The sequence below is a fragment of the Saccopteryx bilineata genome, chromosome 7 (genome assembly GCF_036850765.1).
Source record: "Saccopteryx bilineata isolate mSacBil1 chromosome 7, mSacBil1_pri_phased_curated, whole genome shotgun sequence".
Classification (NCBI taxonomy): domain Eukaryota; kingdom Metazoa; phylum Chordata; class Mammalia; order Chiroptera; family Emballonuridae; genus Saccopteryx; species Saccopteryx bilineata.
In genome coordinates, this window is record NC_089496.1 from 23,006,126 (window position 1) to 23,033,041 (window position 26,916).

General features: G+C 41.1%; 1 protein-coding gene, 1 long non-coding RNA gene and 1 other non-coding gene across 3 annotated transcripts in view; 1 reads left to right on the top strand and 2 right to left on the bottom strand.

Moving 5' to 3' along the window:
• LOC136310828 (uncharacterized) overlaps nucleotides 1-26,916 on the top strand; it is a 65,842-nt gene that overhangs the window by 5,706 nt on the left and 33,220 nt on the right. The window lies entirely within an intron of this gene.
• On the bottom strand, nucleotides 37-25,149 carry LRRD1 (leucine rich repeats and death domain containing 1). Its single transcript, XM_066240412.1, has 5 exons — nucleotides 23,209-25,149; nucleotides 14,285-14,483; nucleotides 6,396-6,557; nucleotides 2,452-2,569; nucleotides 37-238 (listed from the first exon to the last, which is right to left on the bottom strand). The coding sequence occupies exons 1-5, from the start codon at nucleotides 25,147-25,149 to the stop codon at nucleotides 58-60; spliced, it is 2,601 nt and encodes an 866-aa protein (XP_066096509.1). The 3' UTR covers nucleotides 37-57.
• On the bottom strand, nucleotides 8,423-8,498 carry TRNAD-GUC (transfer RNA aspartic acid (anticodon GUC)). Its single transcript has one exon. It is a non-coding gene; the product is annotated as a tRNA-Asp (tRNA).

Sequence of the window (26,916 nt, forward strand, 5' to 3'; positions counted from 1 at the left end):
CCAGTTTTAATTGTATAGGTGCATCTTAAGTTTTCAGTTTTTATTAGGGTACACTGTTCAGAATTTAATTGCACATGTAAAAAGTTTGAAAGCTCTTATTTTGTCCATTATTTCATATGCTCCTATCATAGTTAGTGCTCGAGTTAGTTGGTCTCCTAAAGCAGCAGTGGACAAGTTGTTACTTTGCATTTTCCACCTATCAAGTGCTTGGTGGATTCTCTCCCTTAATGGAACAGTGCTGAAAAAAATGTTTAAATAATATGTAAATAAAATTGTTTTAAACTAATTAAATATATTTTTGTATAAATAGGTTTTTAGAGCAATTTACCAGATTGAAATGGGGATTAAATTAATTGGTAGGCCCTGGCCAGTTGCTCAATGAGAACATCAACCTAGCATGTGGATGTCCCAGTTTCAATTCTCTGTCAGGGCACACAGGAGAAGCAACCATTTGCTTCTCCACTACTCCCCTCTCTTTCTGTCTCTCTTTCTGTCTCTCTTTCTGTCTCTCTTCTCTTCCCTCAGGCATGGCTCAATTGGTTCAAGTACATCGGCCCACGTGCTGAGGATGGCTCCGTGGAGCCTCCACCTCAGGTGCTAAAAATAGCTCAATTGTGAGCATGGCCCCAGATGGGCAGAGCATCAGCCCCAGACAGGGGTTGATGGGTGGATATTGGTTGGGGCACATATGGAAATCTGTTTCTCTATCTTCCTCTTCTCACTTGGAAAGGAAGAAAAAATAATTGGTAAGGACAGTCCATATAAAAATGTAGCAGACTTTAGCACATAGAAAGGAAATGTCAGCCCTGTACCACCCCTTGATTTCTTGTAGAAAATAATCAATTCGTTTAACTTTCAACTCTGGCCTGGCCTGTGGTGGCGCAGTGGATAGAGTGTCAACCTGGGACACTGAGGTCTCTGGTTTGAAACTCTGAGCTTGCCTGGTCAAGGCACACACGACAAGCAACCAGTGAACAGCTAGAGTGAAGCAACTACTTCTCGTTCCCCCCGCCTCTCCTTCTCTCTCTGTAAAATCAATAAATAAAATCTTCTAAAAAAATTCAATTCTGATTTACACAAAACCTCAAAACAATAATTATGGATTATTTACCATAAACCAGTCCATTACTGCTACAGTACTACATGCTTGATAACTGTATCTCATGGCAACTCTAGGTAAGTGTATTCATTTTGCCAATGAAGAAACTGAGACACAGAAAAGTTAAAGGACTTTGAGAACATTCTACTAAATGAAATAAGTAAATCAGAAAAAACTGCCTGACCAGGCGGTGGCACAGTGGGCAGAGTGTTAGACTGGGATGCGGAAGACCCAGGTTCGAGATCCTGAGGTCGCCAGCTTGAGCACGGGCTCATCTGGTTTGAGCAAAAGCTCACCAGCTTGGACCCAAGGTCGCTGGCTCGAGCAAGGGGTTACTCAGTCTGCTGAAGGCCCGTGGTCAAGGCACATATGAGAAAGCAATCAATGAACAACTAAGGTGTTGCAACAAAAAACTAATGATTGATGCTTCTCATCTATCTCCGTTCCTGTCTGTCCCTATCTATCCCTCTCTCTGTCTCTGTAAATAAAAAAAAGAGAAAGCTAAGAACTATATGATTTCACACATAGGTGTGATATAAAAATGAGACTCATGGACATAGATAAAAGTGAAGTGGTTATGAAGGGGAGGGGGTTGGTGGGGAGGGGAGTAAAGAGGGACAAATATATGGTGACAGAAAATGATTTAACTTAGGGTGATGGGCACACAACACCATCAACAATTCAAATGCTATAGAATGTTTACCTCCTAGAACCTATGTACTCTTATTGATCAATGTCACACCATTAAATTTAATTTTCTAAATCAAATTTTAATCTCAAAACTGATTGAAATTTAAGTCATCCTCAGAGCCCTTGCCTTTTAAAAAATATATTTTTTTTTAATGTTTATTGTATTGGTTTTAGGGAGAGGAAGGGAGAAAGTGAAAGAGAGACAGGAACATTGCTCTATTTCTGTTCGTGCCCTGACCAGGGATCAAACCTGCAGCTCTGCACTTCGGTCAGTGTTCTAACCAATCAGGCTATCCAGCCAGGCAAGAAAGGGAGTGAGGGGGAATAAAGAAATATCAACTCATAGTTGCTTCACTTTAGCTGTTCATTGCATACTCGTTGTATGTGCCTTGACCTGGCAAGCCCAGGTTTTCGGACTGGCGACCTCAGTGTTCCGGGTCTACACTCTATCTACTGCACCACCACAGGCCAGACTCAGATCCCTTGCTGTTAACTACTACCCATACCAACACGGGTCACAAATATATAATAAACTAAAATCAGTGTTTTATAGCAAATTAGAGTTCATGTTAATATGAATGTTTTATAACCATGTAATATTAATATAATATAAATCAGAACATAAGAATAAGCTTATACTACATGTTGTCTTTCATACATACCTCTTCGTAGACATATCAGTTTCTGAGATTACCAGTTTTAATTTTTGACACAAAAATTGAAAATTTGTTTCAGTGATGTTGTTGGCAACTATCTTGAAGATCTTTTCTAAGATTTTCTCTACATTTGAACATGAAAAAAAATTTGGGTCATCACTTTTGAAAAACATAATCTATTTTAAGTTAATATTACACCTAAATTTCTTCTGTGCTCCCACCAAATGCATATGTCAAGTAAAATTGAGAAGTAAAATGTAGTAAAAACTTGATATATAAACTAGCTTTTTAATGTGCTTTATGTAGTATGTTGAGAAGCCAAGTTCATGCCTACTATAAATATGGTATATATATGTATATTTTATATTTTATATTCAGGTCACTTATTTAATGAATGTTGGCTTAGATATGGAGAGTCTGTAGTTTAATTTTAAAAGTTTCTAACTAATTTGAAACTATACTTATTTTGTTGTTGTTGTTGTTGTTGACCCAAGGTACTTTGGGAATTTTTAATAACTAGCAATCTCTCACCCCTCTGCGATCAACTCAAATATGTTCTGTGCTTTCTGGGTTTTTAAAAAATTATATTCATACCATTAATCCCTCAAGTTAGATTGTATTCTAATGATAGAAATGAAAACTCAACCTTCTAAGTAAAATTTTTAGTAAAGAACCCCATGTTCTTTATTAATTGTTCAGTAAGTACATCCCCATGATGACATCCTCTCTACTGTCTCTAGGTACCCATCCTGTAGTATGAAGACCCCTCGGGCATAAAGAAAGGAGATGAATGGCTAGGATTTTCTTGCTTTCACTGACTTTGATCAGTTGCCATTGCCCATTGTACTTTCACCATAGAGGCTAGAACCACATGAGTCCTCCTTCCTCAAAAACTTTAGTAACAGAATTTTAGCAAGGTGGTTGAATCATGAAATTTTCATATCTTTTATAAAGTACTGTTACCTACCAGGAATTAGTTATGGATCCTTCAAAATCCCTAAAAACTTTTTTTTTTCAGTGACAGAGAGAGAATCAGAGAGAGGAATAAACGAGAACAGACAGACAGGAACGGAGAGAGATGAGAAGCATCAATCCTTAGTTTTTCGTTGCAACACCTTAGTTGTTCATTGATCACTTTCTCATATGTACCTTGACCATGGGGCTACAGCAGACCAAGTAACCCTTTGCTCAAGCCAGCGACCTTGGGTCCAAGCTGGTGAGCTTTGCTCAAACCAGATGAGCCCACACTCAAGCTGGCGACCTCGGGGTCTCGAACCTGGGTCCTCCGCATCCCAGTCCGACGCTCTTTCCACTGTGCCACCGCCTGGTCAGGCTCCCTAAAAGCTTTTATAGAAATAAAATTACCACACAATGTCCCATATTTGTGATAATAATTAGCAGAACTGACTTGGTCAGCAAGTTAGAGAAAACAGCAAATGTGACTTTTAATTAAATTAATCTATTTATTTATTTATATTCAGTGAGAGGAAGGGAGGCAGAGACTGACACTTGCATATGCCCCAACTGGGATCCTCCTGGTGAGCCCAATAGGGGGCAGTGTTCTGCCCATCTGGGGCTTTGCTCAGTTGCTCAGCAACTGAGCTCTTCTTAGCACCTGAGTCAGAGGCCATGGAGCCATCTCAATGACAGGGCCAACTTGCGCCAGTGGAGCCATGGCTGCAGGAGGGGAAGAGAGAGAGAAACAAGAGGGGGTGATGTGGAAAAGCAGATGGGTGCTTCTCTGTGTGTCCTGACTGGGAATCGAACCCAGGACATCCCACCCACCAGGCCGACGCTCTACTACTGAGCCAACCAGCCAGGGCCTAATTTTATTTCTTGGGTTTTTTCCATCAATGAGGTTCAAGTCTTACAAAAGTTTCTGGATGGTAACCATGTATATGGATGTTTATTGTGACTTACAAGATGACTGTACATTTTTAGTTATCATCTCACTAGGTTATGAGATTATGCTGATGTAAGCTTCTGATTACATAAGACAAGAGTAAATAATAGAGTAATTTTGGGGACAGCTCTGTATATTCAGATTTTAGACATCCAGATTTCCGCAAGTCTGGAACAATGTTTATTAAATTGATTCAATACTTCTTAAATACTGCATTAAAATGGAGGACCTAAATCTGAATCCATTCTGAGGATTGGCAGTGAGCGGCAAAGTCAGAGTCATAGGAAAAAAGCTTAGTTGTCGGGAACCCAGACCCAGGGAAAAAATTGGATCGTGAAACTTCCCTCCCAGAGACTTGGAGAAACCAGTCTCCATCTGGTCCAATGGAAGGGCAACTAGAGAAAATGGACCTGCTCTATAAAATAATCAGGACAACCAGTGGGCACTTAAAGACAGAAGAAGGAACAACTGCAGACAGATGATCATGGTGGGCCAAATATTGACTGTCATCAATAGAAAGGATCTGTGGACTTCCTTCAAGGCCAAATATGACTTTTAGAACTACAGTCGTCCCTTACCATATCATGGTTCACTTTTCGTGGTCTCACTGTATCGTGGATTTCTAAATTGAATATATCTAATTTTGTATTGTGGATTTTTCATTATATCACGGGATTTTGTGATATATAAGTATTTTTATATATTTATTATTTAAATTAATTTTTGCAGTAAAATAAGCATTTTCTAGCCTAAAAAATTGAAAACTATAAAAAATATAAACAATATTAATTAAAACATATTAAAAGAATATTAAATCGAGCCTGACCAGGTGGTGGCACAGTGGATTGAGTGTCGGACTGGGATGCAGAGGACCCAGGTTCAAGACCCCGAGGTCGCCAACTTGAGCGTGGGCTCATCTGGCTTGAGCAAAAGCCCACCAGCTTGGACCCAAGGTCGCTGGCTCCAGCAAGGGGTTACTCGGTCTGCTGAAGGCCTGCGGTAAAGGCACATATGAGAAAGCAATCAATAAACAACTAAGTGTTGCAACACGCAACGCAAAACTAATGATTGCCTGACCTGTGGTGGCGCAGTGGATAAAGCGTCAACCTAGAAATGCTGAGGTCGCTGGTTCGAAACCGTGGGCTTGCCTGGTCAAGGCACATATGGGAGTTGATGCTTCCTTCTCTCTCTCTGTCTCTCCTCTCTCTCTCTCTCTCTCTCTCTCTCTCTCTCTCTCTCCCTCCCTCCCTCCCTCTCCTCTCCTCTCTAAAATGAATAAATAAATAAAAATAAATTTAAAGAAACCCAAAAAACTAATGATTGATGCTTCTCATCTCTCTCCATTCCTGTCTGTCTGTCCCTGTCTATCCCTCTCTCTGACTTACTCTCTGTCTCTGTAAAAAATAAATAAAATTTTTAAAAAAAGAATATTAAATCAAAATAAAATACATAGCGTACAGCAGATGAGTAGACAAAGACACACATATGGAAAATGAAGCTTTGGCCGCTTCCACTTGAGCTAGTTTGCCCATGTGAGATTGTACAGGGCACACTATTGGCTGATGGATGGGGGTGACAAACCAGAGCACTGTGTTCTGTACATATAAATAATAAAATAAATATAAGTTCACTACTTTGTGGATTTTTGCTTATTGCGGTGGGTTCTGGAACCTCACCCCCGCGATAGATGAGGGACCACTGTACCTATGGTGATATAGATCGGAAGTGATGGAGAAATAGGGGAGTGAATTCTCTGAGTCTGGACATAACCATGATGAAAAACATATCAAAGGGCCTTGAGACCAGTAGGTTGGAAGCAGACCACCCTCCACTTGGATTTAACTGTTTTCAATAATTTAGTTTGTTTGGGCCCACATTAAATAATCTGAATTATCAAAATAAAATTTTAGCCTTCTGAAAAGGGAAGATGATAAATATTTTAATGTCTCTGCCAGACTGTAAGTCTCTAATTTAAGCAAACTCATGTAATTTACAGATGATACTAGAAATATATAACTTATAAACTAGTCTCTCACTCATCACCTACCGTCTCTTTCATCTGCCCTCTGTAGATAGCATGCAATAGTGTACAATTGTTTTCCTTCACAGATTTCCACTGGAGGTCTCAGCAAAGGATTATCATCAAAATTTATATCCTCCAGTGAAGAAAGGTTGTAGATACCACTAGGCAGAGCTGTAAGATTATTTCCTAATAGAAAAAAAATTATAATTGAGTTGTACCATCTTTCTGTAAAAGAAAACTATGAAGACAAATAATAACTATCTAGGCCCTGGCCGGTTGGCTCAGTGGTAGAGCGTCGGCCTGGCGTGCAGAAGTCCCGGGTTCGATTCCCGGCCAGGGCACACAGGAGAAGCGCCCATCTGCTTCTCCACCCCTCCCCCTCTCCTTCCTCTCTGTCTCTCTCTTCCCCTCCCGCAGCAAGGCTCCATTGGAGCAAAGATGGCCCGGGCGCTGGGGATGGCTCCTTGGCCTCTGCCCCAGGCGCTAGAGTGACTCTGGTCGCGACAGAGCGACCCCCCGCCCCCCGGATGGGCAGAGCATCGCCCCCTGGTGGGCAGAGTGTGCCCCCTGGTAGGCGTGCCGGTGGATCCGGTCGGGCACATGCGGGAGTCTGTCTGTCTCTCCCCATTTCCAGCTTCAGAAAAAATAAAAAATAATAATAATAACTATCTATAGGGCATCTACTGTGCCTCTCTGGCAAAGTACCAGCGAACCCTCAAAATGCTGGTAAATCATAAGAATCGTAGATTCTTAGTTGTCCACTCCCTAGGATTGAAAAGGAAGACGTATAGAAATGGCAGTGGTTTCTTTCGCTCATAGAGGATGGCAAAATGAGAAAAGAGGCCGTCCTCTTAGAATACAGAAAAGGATTTCACCAAGTAGGTGTGATGGTAATTTTTTAAATGAACTTTTTATTTGGAATAATTTCAGATTTACAGAAAACTTGGAGAAATTGTAGAAGGTTCTTGTATACTCAGCTAGTTTTAGTTTCCCCTAATGTTATCATCTCATGTTATTGTGTTATGTTTGTCAAATCTAAAAAACTAACATTCGCACATCACTATTAAGTAAACTTTGGACATTTCTGGATTTCATTAGATTTTCCATCAATGTCCTATTCCTGCTTCAGAATCCATTCCAGGATTCTACATAGTTATGTCTTCTTCGTCTCCTCTGGTCTGTGGCAGTTTCTCAATCTTTTCTTATTTTTCAGTACATTGACAGTTTGAGTTAAACTGGTAGGTATTTGTAGAATATTCCTTAATTTGTATTTATCTGATATATTTTCTCATGATTAGACTGAGTTTTAGCTTTTTGGGAAGAATACCATGGAGTTGAAGTGCTCTCATCGTATCTCATAGGGGTATGAAGCTTGATTCCTTCAAGCTTCAGTAGGAATATTAAACTTGATACTTTGGCTAAAATAGTATCTGCCAGGTTTCTCCAATATAATGTTTGGATTTCTTTTTCCTTTCCATACTGTTCTTTAGAATGGAGCCTCTAAGCCTTGTCCACCCTCAAGTGGGGACTAAGCTAATAACACTCCTTCAAAATATATTTTTTAAAATTGACAAAGCAAAACATACACAATTCTACAACCATAGTTGTAGATTTTAACATCCCTCTGTAAGCAATTAACGTAGCAAGACATATATACCAGTAAAGACAGAGGAGAATCTAACAAAACTATTAATCAACTTGACCTATATGAATATCTATTAATAATACACAGTACCAAATATCTACAGAATACTTTTTTTTTTTTTTTTTGTATTTTTCTGAAGCTGGAAATGGGGAGAGACAGTCAGACTCCCGCATGCGCCCGACCGGGATCCACCTGGCACGCCCACCAGGGGGCGACGCTCTGCCCCTCCGGGGCCTCGCTCTTTTGCGACCAGAGCCACTCCAGCGCCTGGGGCAGAGGCCAAGGAGCCATCCCCGGCGCCTGGGCCATCTTTGCTCCAATGGAGCCTCGCTGCGAGAGGGGAAGAGAGAGACAGAGAGGAAGGAGAGGGGGAGGGGTGGAGAAGCAGATGGGCGCTTCTCCTGTGTGCCCTGGCCGGGAATCGAACCCGGGACTTCTGCACGACAGGCCGACGCTCTACCACTGAGCCAACCGGCCAGGGCTCAGAATACTTTTTTTAAAATAAAGAGTAAATGGTATGTTTATCAAGGTAGGCTATATTCTAGGTCATAAAGCTAGTACCAATCAATTTAAAAAGATGGAAAGCAAATAGTTCAGTTGGCCCCAAGGAAACAATTGCTTTCCTACTAAATATTCAATAGCAGAATAAATAGAAGAGTACATTCATATAGTGGACTAGATACAGCATTGTGTGAACTGTTTACAGCTACAAAAAATATTAATGAATTTCACAATGTTGAGTGAAAGAATGCAGACACAGAAGAGTACATACTTTTTATGAATTCATTTAAGGCACACTATTGGAAATCATGATAATAGTTAACCTTGGTTGTGATAAGGGAGAGAAATTACTGGAGGGAGCAATAAAGGGTTTCTGGAAATGTTCCGTTTCTTGATCTACGTCTTGAAATATGGGCTTTTTCAGTGTGTGAAAATTCATTGAACTGTACACTTACAATACATACTTTTTTATAATTTGAGATAGTCCTGGCCAGTTTGCTCAGTGGTAGAGCATTGGCCCAGCATGTGAATGTCCTGGGTTTGATTCCCAGTCATGGCACACAAGAGAAACAACTATCTGCTTCTCCACCCCTCTGCTTCCCTCTTTTCTTTCTCTTTCTCTCCCTCACTCTTTCCCCTCCCGAAGCCATGGCTTGGTTAGTTCAAACAAGTTAGCCTTGGGCACTAGAATGGCTCCATGGGCTCCACCTCAGGTGCTAAAAATAGCTCAGTTGCTAAGCAACAGCCCAAGATAGGCAGAGTTTTGCCCCAGAGTTTTGCCCCTTGCCAGGTGGATCCCAGTTGGGGCACTTGCAGGAGCTGTCTCTCTGCCTCCCCTCCTCTCACTAAAATAAATAAGTAAACAAGTGGCAACATTTGAGATATAATGGACATATTATTTTCAGGTGAGCAACATAATTTTTTTTTTTTTTTGTATTTTTCTGAAGCTGGAAACTGGGAGAGACAGTCAGACAGACTCCCGCATGCGCCCGACCAGGATCCACCCGGCACGCCCACCAGGGGCGAAGCTCTGCCCACCAGGGGGCGATGCTCTGCCCCTCCAGGGCATAGCTCTGCCGCGACCAGAGCCACTCTAGTGCCTGGGGCAGAGGCCAAGGAGCCATCCCCAGCGCCCGGGCCATCTTTGCTCCAATGGAGCCTTGGCTGCGGGAGGGGAAGAGAGAGACAGAGAGGATGGGGGGGGTGGAGAAGCAAATGGGTGCTTCTCCTATGTGCCCTGGCCGGGAATCGAACCCGGGTCCCCCGCACGCCAGGCCGACGCTCTACCACTGAGCCAACTGTCCAGGGCTAAGCAACATAATTTGATACTCGTATATATTGTGAAATGATCACTACCATAGATCTACTTAATAGCCATCACCATACATTGTTATTTTTTGTGTGTGATAAGAGCTTTTAAGATCTACTCTGTTAGCAACTTGCAAATATACATAAAGTATAATTAATTATATAGTCACCATACTGTATATTACATCCCCATGATCCATTTATTTTATAACTTTTGACTCCGTTCACCCATTTTGCCTATCCCTTTTCCCCCACCTATGGCAACCACCTGTCTGTCTCTGTATCTATGAATTTTGTTTTGTTTTTAAGATTCCACAGATAAGTAAGATCATACAGTATTTTTCTTTATCTGGCTTATTTCATTTAGCATGATGCTCTCAAAGTTCATCTTGTTGACACAAATGGCAAGATTTCCTTCTGTTTATGGAGGAATAATAATGTACATATACTACATTTTATTTACTCATCCAGCCATTGGTGGACCCTTAGAGAAATAATGCTGCATTGAAAATGGGGGTACATATTTCTTCAAGTTTCTGTTTTTGTTTCTTTCAGAGGAATACACAAAAGTAGAGTTGCTGGATCATATGGTAGTTATATTTTTAATTTTTAGGCAATATATACCTTTTTGATATGTGTATATATATATCAATAAAATATTTTAAAATACTGGCAATAACAAAGGGGAAAGAAAGAGACTATAGATGGGAGTCCTTTCAGAGACTGTTATACTCGTCTATGTAAGAAATGATGCTATTCAGAGCATTTAACAACTGGTATAGCACAGGCATGGGCCATCAGAATAGATGCCAGTTGTAAACACATACAACTATAGTGGCATAACCAGCAGCCTTGCAGATAGGGATGATAAAAGCCTGCAGGCTGGCGGCCCTGGCCGGTTGGCTCAGCGGTAAGAGTGTCGGCCTGGCGTGCGGTAGACCCGGGTTCGATTCCCGGCCGCGTCCATTTGCTTCTCCACCCCCCCCCTCCTTCCTCTCTGTCTCTCTCTTCCCCTCCCGCAGCCAAGGCTCCATTGGAGCAAAGATGGCCCTGGGCGCTGGGGATGGCTCCTTGGCCTCTGCCCCAGGCACTAGAGTGGCTCTGGTCTCGGCAGAGCGACACCCCGGAGGGGCAGAGCATCGCCCCCTGGTGGGCAGAGCGTCGCCCACTGGGTGGATCTCGGGTCGGGCGCATGCGGGAGTCTGTCTGACTGTCTCTCCCCGTTTCCAGCTTCAGAAAAATACAAAAAAAAAAAAAAAAAGCCTGCAGGATGGCATTAACAATGCAGATCTGTGGAGAGAGAGAGACTCTTCCCTGGGGACAACTACAAGCAGCTCATGTCCACCTACCTTCCTTTCATCTGATATTTTGGCTCCTTGGAAGAGAGGCTAACATCTGTTTTAAAAAAACAACCTAAACTGCATCAATTTCTGTTCTTAGTGAGTGATCACTTATATAGCTTTCTTATCTTGTGATGAAAAAACTAAGATTCTGATGTTATCTTCCTAAATTCACTATAGTTAGTGACAAAGAGGGATTATTCACCAGATGTCTTTTGTTTGAATGGTACTTTTACAGTATGCTACCTGCTTTCAAAATCTCATTCAGCCCTGGCCGGTTGGCTCAGCGGTAGAGCGTCGGCCTGGCGTGCGGGGGACCCGGGTTCGATTCCCGGCCAGGGCACATAGGAGAAGCGCCCATTTGCTTCTCCACCCCCCTTCCTTCCTCTCTGTCTCTCTCTTCCCCTCCCGCAGCCAAGGCTCCATTGGAGCAAAGATGGCCCGGGCGCTGGGGATGGCTCCTTGGCCTCTGCCCCAGGCGCTAGAGTGGCTCTGGTTGGGGAAGAGCGACGCCCCGGAGGGGCAGAGCATCGCCCCTGGTGGGCGTGCCGGGTGGATCCCGGTCGGGCGCATGCGGGAGTCTGTCTGACTGTCTCTCCCCGTTTCCAGCTTCATAAAAAATACAAAAAAAAAAAAAATCTCATTCAGTCAAAAATCACATCTATGACAGCTATTCCTGTTAGCTTTATTTCATGAATGGAGGAAACATGAACTTACAATATTTGAAGTCAGTCCTTCTGACTTCAGATTCAGCAATAAAAGTTGGTGACTGTGGGCATGCCAATTGTTTAAGCAATTTTCTTTTAGCTCCAAACCTACCTCTGTGGGCTTCTGAACTGTGTCACTCCTTCCTCACGCTTTTACCCCACGAGCCGCTGTGCCTGCCCATAGAAACAGCTGAATACAGTTTGCTGTTTCCCAACACTGGCAAAACTAGCGTTCTCTCTCTCTGTCTGTCTCTCTCTCTTTCTTCCTCTCTCTCTCTCTCCCTCCCCCCCCACCTCTCTCTCTCTCTCTCTCTCTTTCTCTCTCTCTCTCTCTCTCTCTCTCTCTCACACACACACACACACACACACACACACACACACACACTAAACCCCAAGCTCAGAGAAACCAGCACAAACTGAGCAGTGCTCCATCCTCAGATGTTCTTAAGTGCGGCCCCTCCTTCAAGCTTTTAAGTTATAATACTTCCAACTTTAATTTCAGCCATAGGGTGACTACCTTTGTGAGATAACCTTAAAATTCTCTTTTTATCCTTTCAGTTATGTAGTTAATAACATACTTGGTTCTGTACTAGAAGGCCTCCAGAGAACTATGCTTCCATTTGATACTGTGTTCTCCAATGCACCAGAAGGCTCTGGTCAGCCTATTTTATTCCTTTTCTTTTTTTCATGCACATATAATAGGTGAGAGGAGTATGTCATGTCCTTCACTTGGACATATAACCCTCCTGAAATACAGTAAAACTTTGTCATAGCACAAAAGTGGAAAAAGTTAAATTGAAGGGCTGAGTTACTATGACTTACTGCAAAATTAATGAAATGACTGATGCACACCTGCATTGCCATCTTACTGGGATTTCTGGGCTTCAGGAGAAAATGCCAGTTGCATTATATCTAAGAATTGGTGCATTCCTGTAGGTTTTACTGTACTACTGGTACAGTGGTACAGATGGTACAGTGGTAACAAAAAGATGAGCTTTGTTTTTAATCTGAAATTTTTCTAAATTTAAGAGGGTTTCCTGCCATTATGAATATGTTTATTAAACTGAAAGATATAATTTTATAAACTCAACTGTTCTTGTGGTTAGCTGGTAAAACCACTATGAAGATTCATTTGCCCAAATCTGATATAATTGGAAATGTATATACCCTCTGATCCAGCAATTCTACTTATAGCTTTGTGTTAAAGAAACTCAGTGCCTGTAATTTTTATTGTATCTAGAATGGTGCCTGATACGTGGTAAGTACTCAGTAAATATTGAATTAATAAATGTATGATTAGAATATGGAAGAGAATAATGGAATAATAGAAAAAAATCTATCAGTGATGGTTGTCTTTGCCTATGGGTTTAAAGGGAATATTAACTTTCAAACATGTTTTCTTGTAATGTTTTTTATAATAAATATGCATTACTTTTGTAATGAGAAAATAAGAAACTCATTGCTGATGACTACCAGGAACATGTAGAAGGATATTTACAATAGCAAACAAATTGGAAACAACTTAATTGTCTATCAACAGGATAATGGATTAATTGTTGTTTAATCATATAATTTAATATTATACAGTATTTTAAATGAATAGGTATGTATATATTATATTACATTATATTAACATGGATTAATTTTAGAAGTATGACCAAAAAAACCATTAGAAAATGGTAAATTACATACCATATATTGTGTTTTAATAAAGTTTAAGCCCAATACTTTTTATGAATGTATACACATATATGTATAAAAACATGGATAGTACACATCAATTTCAGTATAGTGGTTACTTTTAGTTTGGGGAGAGATACAAAAGAGGTTTCAACTCTATTATTTTATTTCTTAACAATAAAAAATACCAAGTAAATGTCACAAAATCAACATTCTTTATATCTGGAAATAGGTACATAGGTGCTTATTATTTTCTATAAGTTTGAAACATTTCGTAATGAAAATTATTTTTTAAAATACTAGTATAGTATTTGTTGTGCTTTGGGAAATCTTTAAAGAGAGTGTTTTACTTTTTGTCTGTTATGTAGTGACTTATTTTGTAAAAGACTGAAAGGTATTAGAATATAATAGGGTAATAGGGTATAGAAGTGGGATCAGGAAAGGCAGCAGAGAAGGGAAAACAGAAAATGACCTAAGGTTGTGTAGGTAGAATGTGTATGCAGGGAGGGATAAGGTCAGGTTCAGAAAGGGAAGAGAGGGTACAGGCAGAGAAGACAGAATGAAAAAATGTTCTGGTTCCCCAACTGAATCATTACCTCTTTCAGGAAAGAAACTGGACCTTATGTTCTGCTCACATTTTCTGTACCTATGATAGCCATTTCCTTTCAATAGACCCTTAATATGTTATCTGTTTGCTGTTGTGTTATTGTTAGTGAAATGCTTGACACTCACCACTTAAGTTTAGTCGCTGGAGTTTGTTTAGCGATAGAAAAGATAGTGGCAGATAACTTATTTGATTGTTGTGTGCATTTAAACTAACCAGATTTCTCAGTTCCCCTATATTACTTGGAATCTCTCTGATTGCATTATTTGAGATATCAAGTTCTTTAAGTTGAATCATATTAGACAGCTCTTCTGGAAGTCTTGTTAACTGTAATAAAGATGAAACAATTATATATATTATTATTTTTTACAGAGATAGAGACAGAGCAAGGGACAGCTAGGGACAGACAGGAAGATAGAGAGATGAGAAGCATCAATTCTTTGTTGCGGCACCTTAGTTGTTCATTGATTGCTTTCTCATATGTGCCTTGACCTGTTATAAAGTATTGTAGCCAGCGAATTCCACAGAGACACCAAGGTAGGTTATAGAAGAAGTTTTAGGAGCTTTATTATTAAGCCAGCGACATGCACGAGGCATAATCCCAAATCATGCAGTCTAGAATTTAGCTCTGAGGCTGCTTTTATAGACATAATCACATACTGGTTAGAGGAAAAAGAGGGGGAGCATGGTACAAAAGTCAGTTATTAACAAGCTTATTGAGTTTTTGCTGTCTTGTTACATTTATCTAAAGGATCTATCAAAAGGAAAAAAACATTCCTACACGTTAAGACCATAAGATAACACAGTAATGATGAATGTTTTACACATCTGACAAAGACATTCCCAAACCTTCTAGGATTTACAACCTATCCTTGTCGCCACAATAGTGGGAAATGTTTAGTTTAGGATGAGAGAAGCTAATGAAGTTACTTTTGCTAAGAGTGTTGGGGCTACTTATTAAGCAGTCTAAAGCTAGTCCCTGCTTGCTTAGTTTACAAGTTTTGTACATACAAAGAATTTCAAAATGATCCTTATTAAAAAGCATATAAAATGTTACAGAATACAGGTTTTCATGCAAGGGAGGGGGCTTGTGATCCCTGTGATCCCTTTGTCTAGAGCAGCGGTTCTCAACCTGTGGGTTGCGACCCCAGCGGGGTCGCCTAAAGCCATCGGAAAATACATAATGCATATCAGGTATTTACATTCCGAATCATAACTGTAGCAAAATTACAGTTATGAAGTAGCCACCAAAATTATTTTTTGGTTTGGGGTCACTGCAACATGAGGAACTGTATTGCAGGGTCACGGCATTAGAAAGGTTGAGAACCACTGCTCTAGAGGTATACGTCACTCTCATAACTCCAGGATGGGAGGGTAAGTCAGGATTAGTGTAGGAATTTTTAATTAAGTCATGTAAACATTGTTTCCTGAGGCTTTTAAGAAAAGAAAAGAGGAAGGAGTTTTCAGATAGGTTCTATCTTCTTTGCTTTGTCTAGCAAGTGGCTTCAGTCATTTCAGAGAACTATAGGAACTAGTTAAACTATGACTAGCTGACTTTTACCCCTGTAAGCTCTTCTTGTTTTTTCCTCCTCAGAAAGGAGAGGTAAGTGGGCCTGACTGTTCCTTAGCTTCTTAGTTGTTCAGTGATTTCTTTCTCATACATGCCTTGACTGGGCGCTACAGCAGACCAAGTGACCCCTTGCTCAAGGCAGTAACCTTGGGCTCAAGGTAGTGAGCCTTGCTCAAACCAGATGAGCCCACACTCAAGCTGGCAAACTTGCGGTTTTGAACCTGAGTTCTCTGCGTCCCAGTACAATCAATGCTCTATCCACTGTGCCACCACCTGGTCAGGCTAAATGATTATATATATATATTTTTTTTTTTTCATTTTTTCTGAAGCTGGAAATGGGGAGAGACAGTCAGACAGACTCCCGCATGCGCCCGACCGGGATCCACCCCGCACGCCCACCAGGGGCGACGCTCTGCCCACCAGGGGGCGATAATCTGCCCATCCTGGGCGTCGCCATGTTGCGACCAGAGCCACTCTAGCGCCTGGGGCAGAGGCCACAGAGCCATCCCCAGCGCCCGGGCCATCTTTGCTCCAATGGAGCCTTGGCTGCGGGAGGGGAAGAGAGAGACAGAGAGGAAAGCGCGGTGGAGGGGTGGAGAAGCAAATGGGCGCTTCTCCTGTGTGCCCTGGCCGGGAATCGAACCCGGGTCCTCCGCACGCTAGGCCGACGCTCTACCGCTGAGCCAACCGGCCAGGGCCTAAATGATTATATTTTTAATAAATATTTTCATGACTAAAACTTTTTTTTTTTAAGTAACAGGAGGGGAGGTTGTGAGAAAGATTCCTGCATGCATCCCAACTGGGATCCGCCTGGCAAGACTATCTAGGGCCGATGCTAAAATCAATCAAACTATTTTTAGCACCTGAGGCTGATGTGCTTGGACCAAAAGAGCTATCCTCAGTACCTGGGGCCAACTCAAACAAATCAAGCTACTGGCTGTAGTAGGGGAGGAAGGAGAGGAGCGAGAGTAGGAGGGGGAGAGAAACAGATGGTTGTTTCTCTTGTGTGCCCTAATTGGGAATCAAACCCAGGATATCCATTCACCGGGCTAATGCTATATCCACTGAGCCAATCGTCTAGGGCAGGGGTCCCCAAACTTTTTACACAGGGGGCCAGTTCACTGTCCTTCCAGCCGTTGGAGGGCTGGACTATAAAAAAAACTATGAACAAATCCCTATGCACTGCACATATCTTATTTTAAAAGTAAAAAAACAAAACGGGAACAAATACAATATTTAAAATAAAGAACAAGTAAATTTAAATCAACAAACTGACCAGTATTTCAATGGGAACTATGCTCCTCTCACTGACCACCAGTGAAAGAGGTGCCCCTTCCGGAAGTGCGGCGGGGGCCGCATGCGGCCCGTGGGCCGTAGTTTGGGGACCCCAGGTCTAGGGCCACTAAAATTTCTAAAATCAATGGAAGAGGGAAATTTTGGTCTTTTTTTTTTTTTTTTTTTTTAATAAATTTTTATTAATGTTAATGGGATGACATTAATATTTCAGGGTACATATATTCAAAGAAAACATGTCTAGGTTATCTTGTCATTAAATTATGTTGCATACCCCTCACCCAGAGTCAGATTGTCCTCCGTCACCCTCTATCTAGTTTTCTCTGTGCCCCTCCCCCTCCCCCTAACTCCCTCCCTCCCTCCTGCGTCCTCCCTCCCCCCACCCCTGGTAACCACCACTCTCTTGTCCATGTCTCTTAGTCTCGTTTTTATGAAATTTTGGTCTTAAAAAGGAGATATTTTCATTGTCACAAATTCTTTGCAACTAACTCCCTTGCCAAAGCTCACCACATATTGTATAGCATCCAAGTACCTCCTCAGTCTGACCCATCCTACTGATTCAACCCTAGGCTTGTTAACCAGCTTTCCTCACTCTCTAAACACTTGGTGTCCATGGCCGCCATATCCCTATCTCCCATTCCTAAATCTGACCTTGCTTTCCTTTATTCTCTTCCCTGAATTCTTTCCCAATTATTCTGTCCCACACTTAATCTCATTATTCCTACTTTAATCAGAATTACTTTTTATTCCTTGTATGTTTTCCTTGGCTTTTTAAATGACAATATACCTTTTATATTTTTTGTGTATATGTTCCTAAACATGATACATTTTGAGTAAAGGCTCAATAAACCCCTTTAGAATATATTCACATAGTTTAGCAATGTAACCTAAATAAATATTCCTAGTACAAAAAGTATTGCAAAATAACAGGAATTAAGATACTCTGCCAAGGTGAAGAAAAAATATGTACATTCAGAGAAATAAGACCATCATAAGTGGCTTTTGAAATAAAGGAAGTTCTATGAGTAAGTAAAAGAATTTTAAATATACAGGTCCCTCAGAAATATCTTTTTAAGATATATACTGGATATTGTGCTGAGTGTTCTTCCAGATATAAAAGAAATATAAGAAACAGTCCCTGGCCCTGGCCGTTTGGCTCAGTGGTAGAGCGTCGGCCTGGCGTGCAGAAGTCCCGGGTTCGATTCCTGGCCAGGGCACAGAGGAGAAGCGCTCATCTGCTTCTCCACCCCTCCCCCTCTCCTTCCTCTCTGTCTCTCTCTTCCCCTACCGCAGCGGAGGCTCCACTGGAGCAAAGATGGCCTGGACGCTGGGGAGTCGCCGCAGAGCAACGCCCTGGAGGGGCAGAGCATCGCCCCCCTGGTGGGCAGAGCTTCGCCCCTGGTGGGCGTGCCGGGTGGATCCCGGTCGGGCGCATGCGGGAGTCTGACTGTCTCTCCCCATTTCCAGCTTCAGAAAAATACAAAAAAAAAAAAAAAAAAAGAAACAGTCCCTAACTTCAAGGCGAGTAACTATGTGAAACAATTAGGAAACAGCCTTAAGTAATAGGTAACCCAGTGCCAAAATAAACAGTACTATAGCAGATATGTGGATGTTTAGAGAAGGAGATCTGTTAGAAAAAGGAACATGGAACCAGGCTATGGCACGACTGGAGAGCCAGGCCTATGAGGTAGGAGGCAGATCCAGACATGTGGGCAGCTGCATAGTCTGACATTCTTTTTTTTTTTTTAATAACTTATGTTTTTAATTTTTATTCTTTGTGAAATCACATACTTTTTTTTTTTTCTTTTACAGAGACAGAGAGAGTCAGAGAGAGGGATAGACAGGGATGGAGAGATGAGAAGCATCAATCATTAGTTTTTTGTTTCACGTTGCAACACCTTAGTTGTTCATTGATTGCTTTCTCATATGTGCCTTGACCGCGGGCCTTCAGCAGACCGAGTAACCCCTTGCTCGAGCCAGTGACCTTGGGTCCAAGCTGGTGAGCTTTGCTCAAACCTGATGAGCTCGCGTTCAAGCTGGCAACCTTGGGGTCTAGAACCTGGGTCCTCTGCATCCTAGCCCGACGCTCTATCCACTGCACCACTGCCTGGTCAGGCTAGTCTGACATTCTTTCAAACAAACATTCTTGTTTTTCTTTTAAGCAAGAGGAAGGGAGATTGAGAAAGACAGACTCCCACTTGTGCCCCAACCTTGATCCACCCAGCAATCCTCATCTGTGGCCAATGCTTGGATGAACCAAGCTAGCCTCAGTGCCTGGGCCTGATGCTCAAACCAGTCAAGCCACTGGCTGCGAGAGGGGTAAAGACAGAGAAGCAGGAAAGGGAGGGAAAAAGAAGCAAATAATCACTTCTCATGTGTGCCCTGACTGGGGATCAAACCTGGGATGTCCACACACTGGGCTGGCACTCTATCTACTGAGCCAACCAGCCATGCCCCAAACAAATATTCTTTACTTGCTCAAAATTTTTTACATGGAATGCCTAAGAACTATGTGTTGATGATAGATTACTATGGAAGGAAGATTCCTTTTGTGCACTATTCTTCACTTGGCAAAATAAAAGCCCAGTGTTTAACCTGACCCATCTTCAGGTAACTGTTTAGTGACCATCTGCTGTTATATAAATTAATCCTTTGGGTATGTCACTTCTACCCCAAAGAAGTTATCAAAGTGATCTTACCAGTCACTTTGTAGAGGAGTTTTTGCAAATCATTTTTTTTCTGTCTGTTGACCTTTGAAACAATGTAATGATGAGGAATGGTGCCTTTGTAACCACTCAATCTAAGTAGGCAAAAGATATGCAATTTGGATTCCAGAGAACAGTCCTCTGGAATGATGATGTCTGATAGTTTTGACAAGTTCTGATAAAAGGAAGGAGACTGGATGACAGAATAGTCAGGAGGCTCCTAGAGTAGTCTAGGCATGATGTCAGTGATGACGGTGGACCAGGATGGAGACAGTGACACTGGAAAATGAGGGAGATGGTCCAAGACCTTTTTTTTTTTTTTTTTTTTTTTTTTTTGTATTTTTCTGAAGCTGGAAACGGGGAGAGACAGTCAGACAGACTCCCGCATGCGCCCGACCGGGATCCACCCGGCACGCCCACCAGGGGCGAAGCTCTGCCCACCAGGGGGCGATGCTCTGCCCCTCCGGGGCGTCGCTCTGCCGAGACCAGAGCCACTCTAGCGCCTGGGGCAGAGGCCAAGGAGCCATCCCCAGCGCCCGGGCCTTCTTTGCTCCAATGGAGCCTTGGCTGCGGGAGGGGAAGAGAGAGACAGAGAGGAAGGAGGGGGTGGGGGTGGAGAAGCAAATGGGCGCTTCTCCTATGTGCCCTGGTCGGGAATCGAACCCGGGTCCCCCGCACGCCAGGTCGACGCTCTACCGCTGAGCCAACCGGCCAGGGCCATAAGACCTTTTTCAATGAGACAATTTTAGTATAAGATTCAGTGTGATGGTGATGGAAAAGGAACAAAGACAATTCCATGATTTCTAGATTGGCATAGCAAAGAGAAATGGAGAGGTTTCAAGGGAAGAAAGATAAAGTTTGAAGTTATGTTGAGTTTGAGACAATAGAAGAATAAAGGAACGAGATTTCCAGGGAAATTAAGAACTGTGGGACTGGACCACGTGAGAGATCAGCTGCAGTTATGTCCATGTGCATGTGGTGGTATGGCCTAGGAAGGAATTAATAGAAAAGAGAAAATTAATGACACAACCTATAGACTTAACATAGTTAGATACAAGAGGAGAAAGTGAGAGGATTATAAATTAGATAAGGAATGCATTGATTATAATACAGAAAATGTGTCTTTTAATACCAGAGCATGTTTTAAAACACAACATGTATTATTATTCATTCCATCGAACTTCAACTATTTCCTAGAGTAGCCTTCCTGGAAATGTATAATAGAGAGGTATTAGGTTAAGAAAGGTGATAAAAGTTTGGGAACTATGAATTAAACAGACAAAAACCCGTTTCTTTAATGCAGGACTCTTCTGAGCATTTAATATATTAACATTTATTGTGATTCTAAGAGAGCCCAGTGCTTCTCAAAGCCATCTGATAATAGGAACCCCTCTACCTACCTATCTTTCTTTCTTTTTCTTTCTTTCTTTCATTCTTTTTATTTTATTTTATTTTTATTTTTTACAGAGACAGAGAGAGAGTCAGAGAGAGAGATAGATAGGGACAGACAGGAACGGAGAGAGATGAGAAGCATCAATCATCAGCCCTTAGTTGCGACACCCCAGTTGTTCATTGATTGCTTTCTCATATGTGCCCTGACCGTGGGCCTTCAGCAGACGGAGCACCGCCCCAACACCCCCCCCACCCCCCCCACCCCCCACCCCCACCCCCCGCTCGGGCCCGCAACCCTGGGTCCAAGCCGGTGAGCTTTTGCTCAAACCAGATGATTCCGCACTCAAGCTGGGGACCTCGGGATCTCAAACCTGGGTCCTTCCGCATCCCAGTCCGATGCTCCATCCACTGCGCCACCGCCTGGTCAGGCCGGCTTTCTTTCTTTCTAACTTTCTTTCTTTCTTTCTTTCTTCTTTCTTTCTTTCTTTCTTTCTTTCTTTCTTTCTTTCTTTCTTTCTTTCTTTCTTTCTTTCTCTCTCTTTCTTCTTTCTTTTTCTTTCCTTCTTTCCTTTCTTTTTTTCTTTCTTTTGCCTCTCCTTCTTCCCTCCCTTCCTCCCTCCCTTCCTCCCTTCCTCCTTTCCTCCCTCCCTTCCTTCCTTCCTCCCTCCCTCCCCCCTCCTTTCCCCTCCCTCCCTCCCTCCTTCCTCCCTCCTCCCTCCTCCCTCCTCCCTCCTCCCTTTTCCCCTCCCTCCTTCCTTCCTTCCTTCCTTCCTTCCTTCCTTCCTTCCTTCCTTCCTTCCTTCCTTCCTTCCTTCCTTCCTTTCTTCTTTTTTGTTTTCTTTCTTTTGAGGAACAGTTCATGGCACTACTTTTTTTGAGGAAGACTTTGGGAAATCTTGTTCTAGATAGTAGTCTGGCCTCTATCAAAGGACTTTAATTTGACTGTGATGGTCAAATTAAAGAAGCCAGATAGTGTCCTTTTCATTACTGCAACTCAATATAAATCAGTTATGTTTTGATTTTTTAAAAGTAGTTCATAAAATTCACTCTTAGAGTTTAGGTAAAATGGAATGCTAAACTGTAAGAACATTCATTCCCATTGATCTAGCAATTTTAAGAAATCATTCCTGCCTGACCAGCGGTGGTGCAGTGACTAGAGAGTTGGATTGGGACACAGAGGACCCACGTTTGAAACCTGAAGTCACCGGCTTGAGCATGGGAGCATAGACATGACCCCATGGTCACTGGCTTGAGCCCAAAGGTCGCTAGTTTGAAGCCCAAGGCCTCTGGCTTCAGCAAGGTGTCATTCGCTCTGCTGGAGCCCCCTGGTCAAGGCACATATGAGAAAGCAATCAATGAACTAACGAGCTACAACGATGCTTCTCATCTTTCTCCCTTCCTGTCTATCCCTAGCCATCCTTCTTTCTGTCTCTCTTGTCTCTGTCTCCCCCCCCAAAAAAAAATTTCCTAAGGAAATAATAAAATATAAAAAGGGCTTTATTTATGAAGTTCATCACAGCATTATTTATGATGATGAAAATCACAACATCTCTAAATGAGATTAGTTACATAACAATATATTGGCTATAAGAATTATATCATGGGAAAATGCTTATGATACATTAAGTAAAAACAGAAGTTAAACTTGAATATAACCTTTTTATAATTACTTATAAAACCATATACATAAGAAAAAAAAGACTAAAGTACACTGTCAATATATGACTAGTAGTTATATTACAGCAACGTGCTTGTGAATGTTTTTTTTACTTTTCTTAAATTTTTCAAATTTCCAAAACTGTGTTCATATTAATCCATAATTTTAAAATTCCTTTTATAATTAAACTAAAATAAAAAGAAATGCATAAAATTGTCAACTTCACTTGGCATTTCATTTTAATGAAATGTTTTTCTATTAAACTTTGTATTGAGAAGTATATTTGTAAGTCATGTCTGTGGTTAAAAAAAAGTCTATCTTTAAAAAAAATAAGAGTCTAGCTAAATTTAAAACACATATACATACATTTCAGTTTAGATTCTGATCCCCTCTAATTCCACCTTTCCCCCAATGCCCAAAGTATCAGTCTCTTACCTTTCTCCCATTTATCTGACTTATATTCAGCTCTTCCAGTGATTGAAGTTGACAGAGTTCAGTAGGAAAATACATAAAATGATTGCTTGCGATGTTTAATTTCTTGATTCCTTTTAAGTTACAGATCTCTGAAGGGATTTTCTCTATTTGGTTTTCTGAAATATCAAGTACTTGCAAATTTTCTAAAGTACATACTTCTATAGGGAAAATTTTAAATTTATTACAGCATAAGATAAGAACATGAAGTGATGCCATATTGGAAATAGATGGTGGAATTTTCCTTATTTGGTTTTTACCAAGATCCAGGTATTGAAGGTTAATAAGAGAACATAAGTGATCTGAAAATATGAAGAGTTTGTTTTCACTAAACTCTAAATGAAGCAGTTGTTTACTGAAAGATATATCCACAGGTATTTCTGAAATATAATTTCCACTAATATTCAAATAATTAAGCTGCTCTAAGGCACACAAACCTACTGGAAAATACACTATTTTATTATAACTCAACTCAACTTCAGCTATTTTCCTGCAGTTTTTTACTTCAATGGGAACATCTGTGATTGTATTTCCTGAGAAGCCTAGACTGATCATATTATTAAGATGTGAGATATCTTCTGGCATTTTCACTATATTATTTCTGTTTACATAGAATTTTCTTAAATTTTTAAGCTTGTGGATGTTCTTAGGAAGCTTTGTTAATTTATTATCACGAATACTAAGGTATTCCAACATTACACAGTGAGAAATTTGCTCTGGTATTTCTTTCAATAAATTTTTATCGAGTATTAGAATCTCAAGTTCCCTAAAATTTTCAATTTTGTGTGAGATAACTTCTAATTTATTATCAGAAAGTTCGAGAGCATGCATTTTGAGCAATTGAAAAATTTCTACTGGCAAAAATGTAATTTTATTATGAGCCAGTAAAAGTTTTTCTAAATTTTTAAGCTCCCTAATTTCTTTTGGCAAACTACTCAGCAGGTTTCCAGAAACACTTAGTGAAACTAAGTTTGGAAGGAAGCACAGAACTTTAGGAAATATTGTTAACTCGTTATATTCCAGATTGAGAATGCTCAAGTTTTTTAAACTAGACAGAGTATCTGGTATATGTCTTAACTTATTATCAGCCAAACCTAAAATTTGCAAGTTTCTGAGATTCTCTAAGCCAGAAGGAAAATTCTCAATGTAATTGTCATCAAAATATAGTTCCCTGATATTCCAAAGCTGTGATATATTTTCAGGAATATATGATATTTGGTTGTGACAGGCATTTAATATCCTTAAATTGTGAAGTAACTGGATTTCAGGTGGAAGTGAGGATAACTCATTATCTTGCAAGGACAGAACTTCAAGTCCTAGGAGATCATGTAAGTCTGCTCCTTCAAAATTTTTTATTTCATTCTCATCTAAATATAGATATTTTACATATATATTTTTAAAAATATCTTTAGGGAATTCTTGTAAACCCTTGGCCCTGAGGTCAACAGCAAGGTTATCTGACCCTGAGTTAAGTCCTTTCTGATTTTCTTCAGAGAGTTGTGAGCTAATTTCTCCTATTGTTTCATGAGATAGGTCAACAGAGTCCTGATATTCAGCAATCATATCAGTAATTGATAACGATGGACTTTGTAAAGGTTCAGTTGTTGACTGCAAGCCGTCACATGTAGTGACTTTTTCGGAAAATTGAGGTTCCCTGTGTTTTTCATTTCTCTTAGACTTACTTTCAGAGGAGGGTGTTGATATATCCTCATGCATACCTAATGTATCCATTCTAGGAAGTGTTTCACAAATTTGGTCAGAAGGTTTCCCATCATAACCTTCCCTTAATGAATCTGGTGTTTCTTTAATAAATCCAGGTTCTTCCACCAACTGTGATTTAGATTCTTTCCTGAAGTGACTAGTGATATCCTCTAGCTCTTCTGAAATAACCTCTTCTTCAGACATCTTATTTGCTGACAGGTTTTATACCAATATAAGATTGTAACTCAGTTTTAATTTTCATGTTTAATTTTTTCCTTTGAACCTAGAAAACAAGTGTTGATATTAAAAGAAGATATGTAACAAAAATGTCAAAATTACAAATGAATTTAAATACACTTTTTATTCTATAATGAGTTTAATAAATATAAAAATAATATATTTATAACTAATAATTTAAATATGATTACTGAGTATGGATGGTTTATTGATTACATAGATCACATGATACTCTTGAAATCATATTAAAATTATAAACAGGAATAAACAGAAAAAAATATTAGAAAGGCTACCTAAGGGAATGAAGGAATTCAAGAGATTTTTAGAAGATGAAGAGGCTAGCCAGTGTCCCCCCATGCCACATGCCCAGTGCCATACACATTACCGACACTGTACAGATCTATAGATGATACTGATGTGTCTTGTCCCACAAGTTCAGTACACTATGACAACTTCCCAATAGGCAAAAGGAAAGAGGGGTTGCTTTCTATAAGAGTAACTAGAAGTAAAACAATCTTTTCAAGGACTAAAGACTGACTCTAAGTCCTTTAGGTGACTCCTGAGGTGCGTGCACAGCAGGGCAGCTCCTCTCCTCAGATGTCTGGGTCTCAGCTTGCATACGCAGGTCCCCTCTCTGAGTCTGTAGGGTTTTTTTTGTTTTTTTGTTTTTGTTTTTTTTTAAACTGGGATTTTTTTTTAATTTTTTTTTAATTTTTATTCATTTTTTTTTTTTTTTTAGAGAGGAGAGAGAGAGAGAGAAGAGAGAGACAGAGAGAGAGAAGGGGGGAGGAGCAGGAAGCATCAACTCCCATATGTGCCTTGACCAGGCAAGCCCAGGGTTTCAAACCGGCGACCTCAGTATTTCCAGGTTGACGCTTTATCCACTGCACCACCACAGGTCAGGCGAGCCTGTAGTTTTTAATAACTCAACCTCTTTATTTTGTACCTTTATCCCCAGGATGGCAGCTACTCCCGAGATTAAATCTTTTCTGTTAAACTAAGATGATTTCAATATTTCACAAACTCTCCAAGAAAACAGATAAAGAGGTAACATTTTCCAGCTTCTTTTATGAGACTAACGCTAAACTGTACATCAACACCAAACAAGGACAATATGAAAAAGAAAATTACAGGCCAATTTCACTCAAGGCAAAAATGTAAAAATTTGGCCCTGGCCGGTTGGCTCAGTGGTAGGGCGTCGGCCTGGTGTGTGGGTGACCCGGGTTCGATTCCCGGCCAGGGCACATAGGAGAAGCGCCCATTTGCTTCTCCACCCCTCCTCCTCTCCTTCCTCTCTATCTCTCTCTTCCCCTCCTGCAGCCAAGGCTCCATTGGAGCAAAGATGGCCCGGGCGCTGGGGATGGCTCCTTGGCCTCTGCCCCAGGTGCTAGAGTGGCTCTGGTCGCAGTAGAGCAACGCCCCGGAGGGGCAGAGCATCGCCCCCTGGTGGGCAGATCGTCGCCCCTGGTGGGCGTGCCGGGTGGATCCCGGTCGGGCGCATGCGGGAGTCTGTCTGACTGTTTCTCCCCGTTTCCAGCTTCAGAAAAAAATAAAAAAATAAAAAATAAAAATAAAAATTCTGCCTGACTAGTTGGTGGCGCAGTGGATAGAGCGTCAGACTGGGATATAGAGGACCCAGGTTCGAGACCCCGAGGTCGCCAGCTTGAGCGCGGGCTCATCTGGTTTGAGCAAAGCTCACCAGCTTGGACCCAAGGTCGCTAGCTTGAGCAAGGG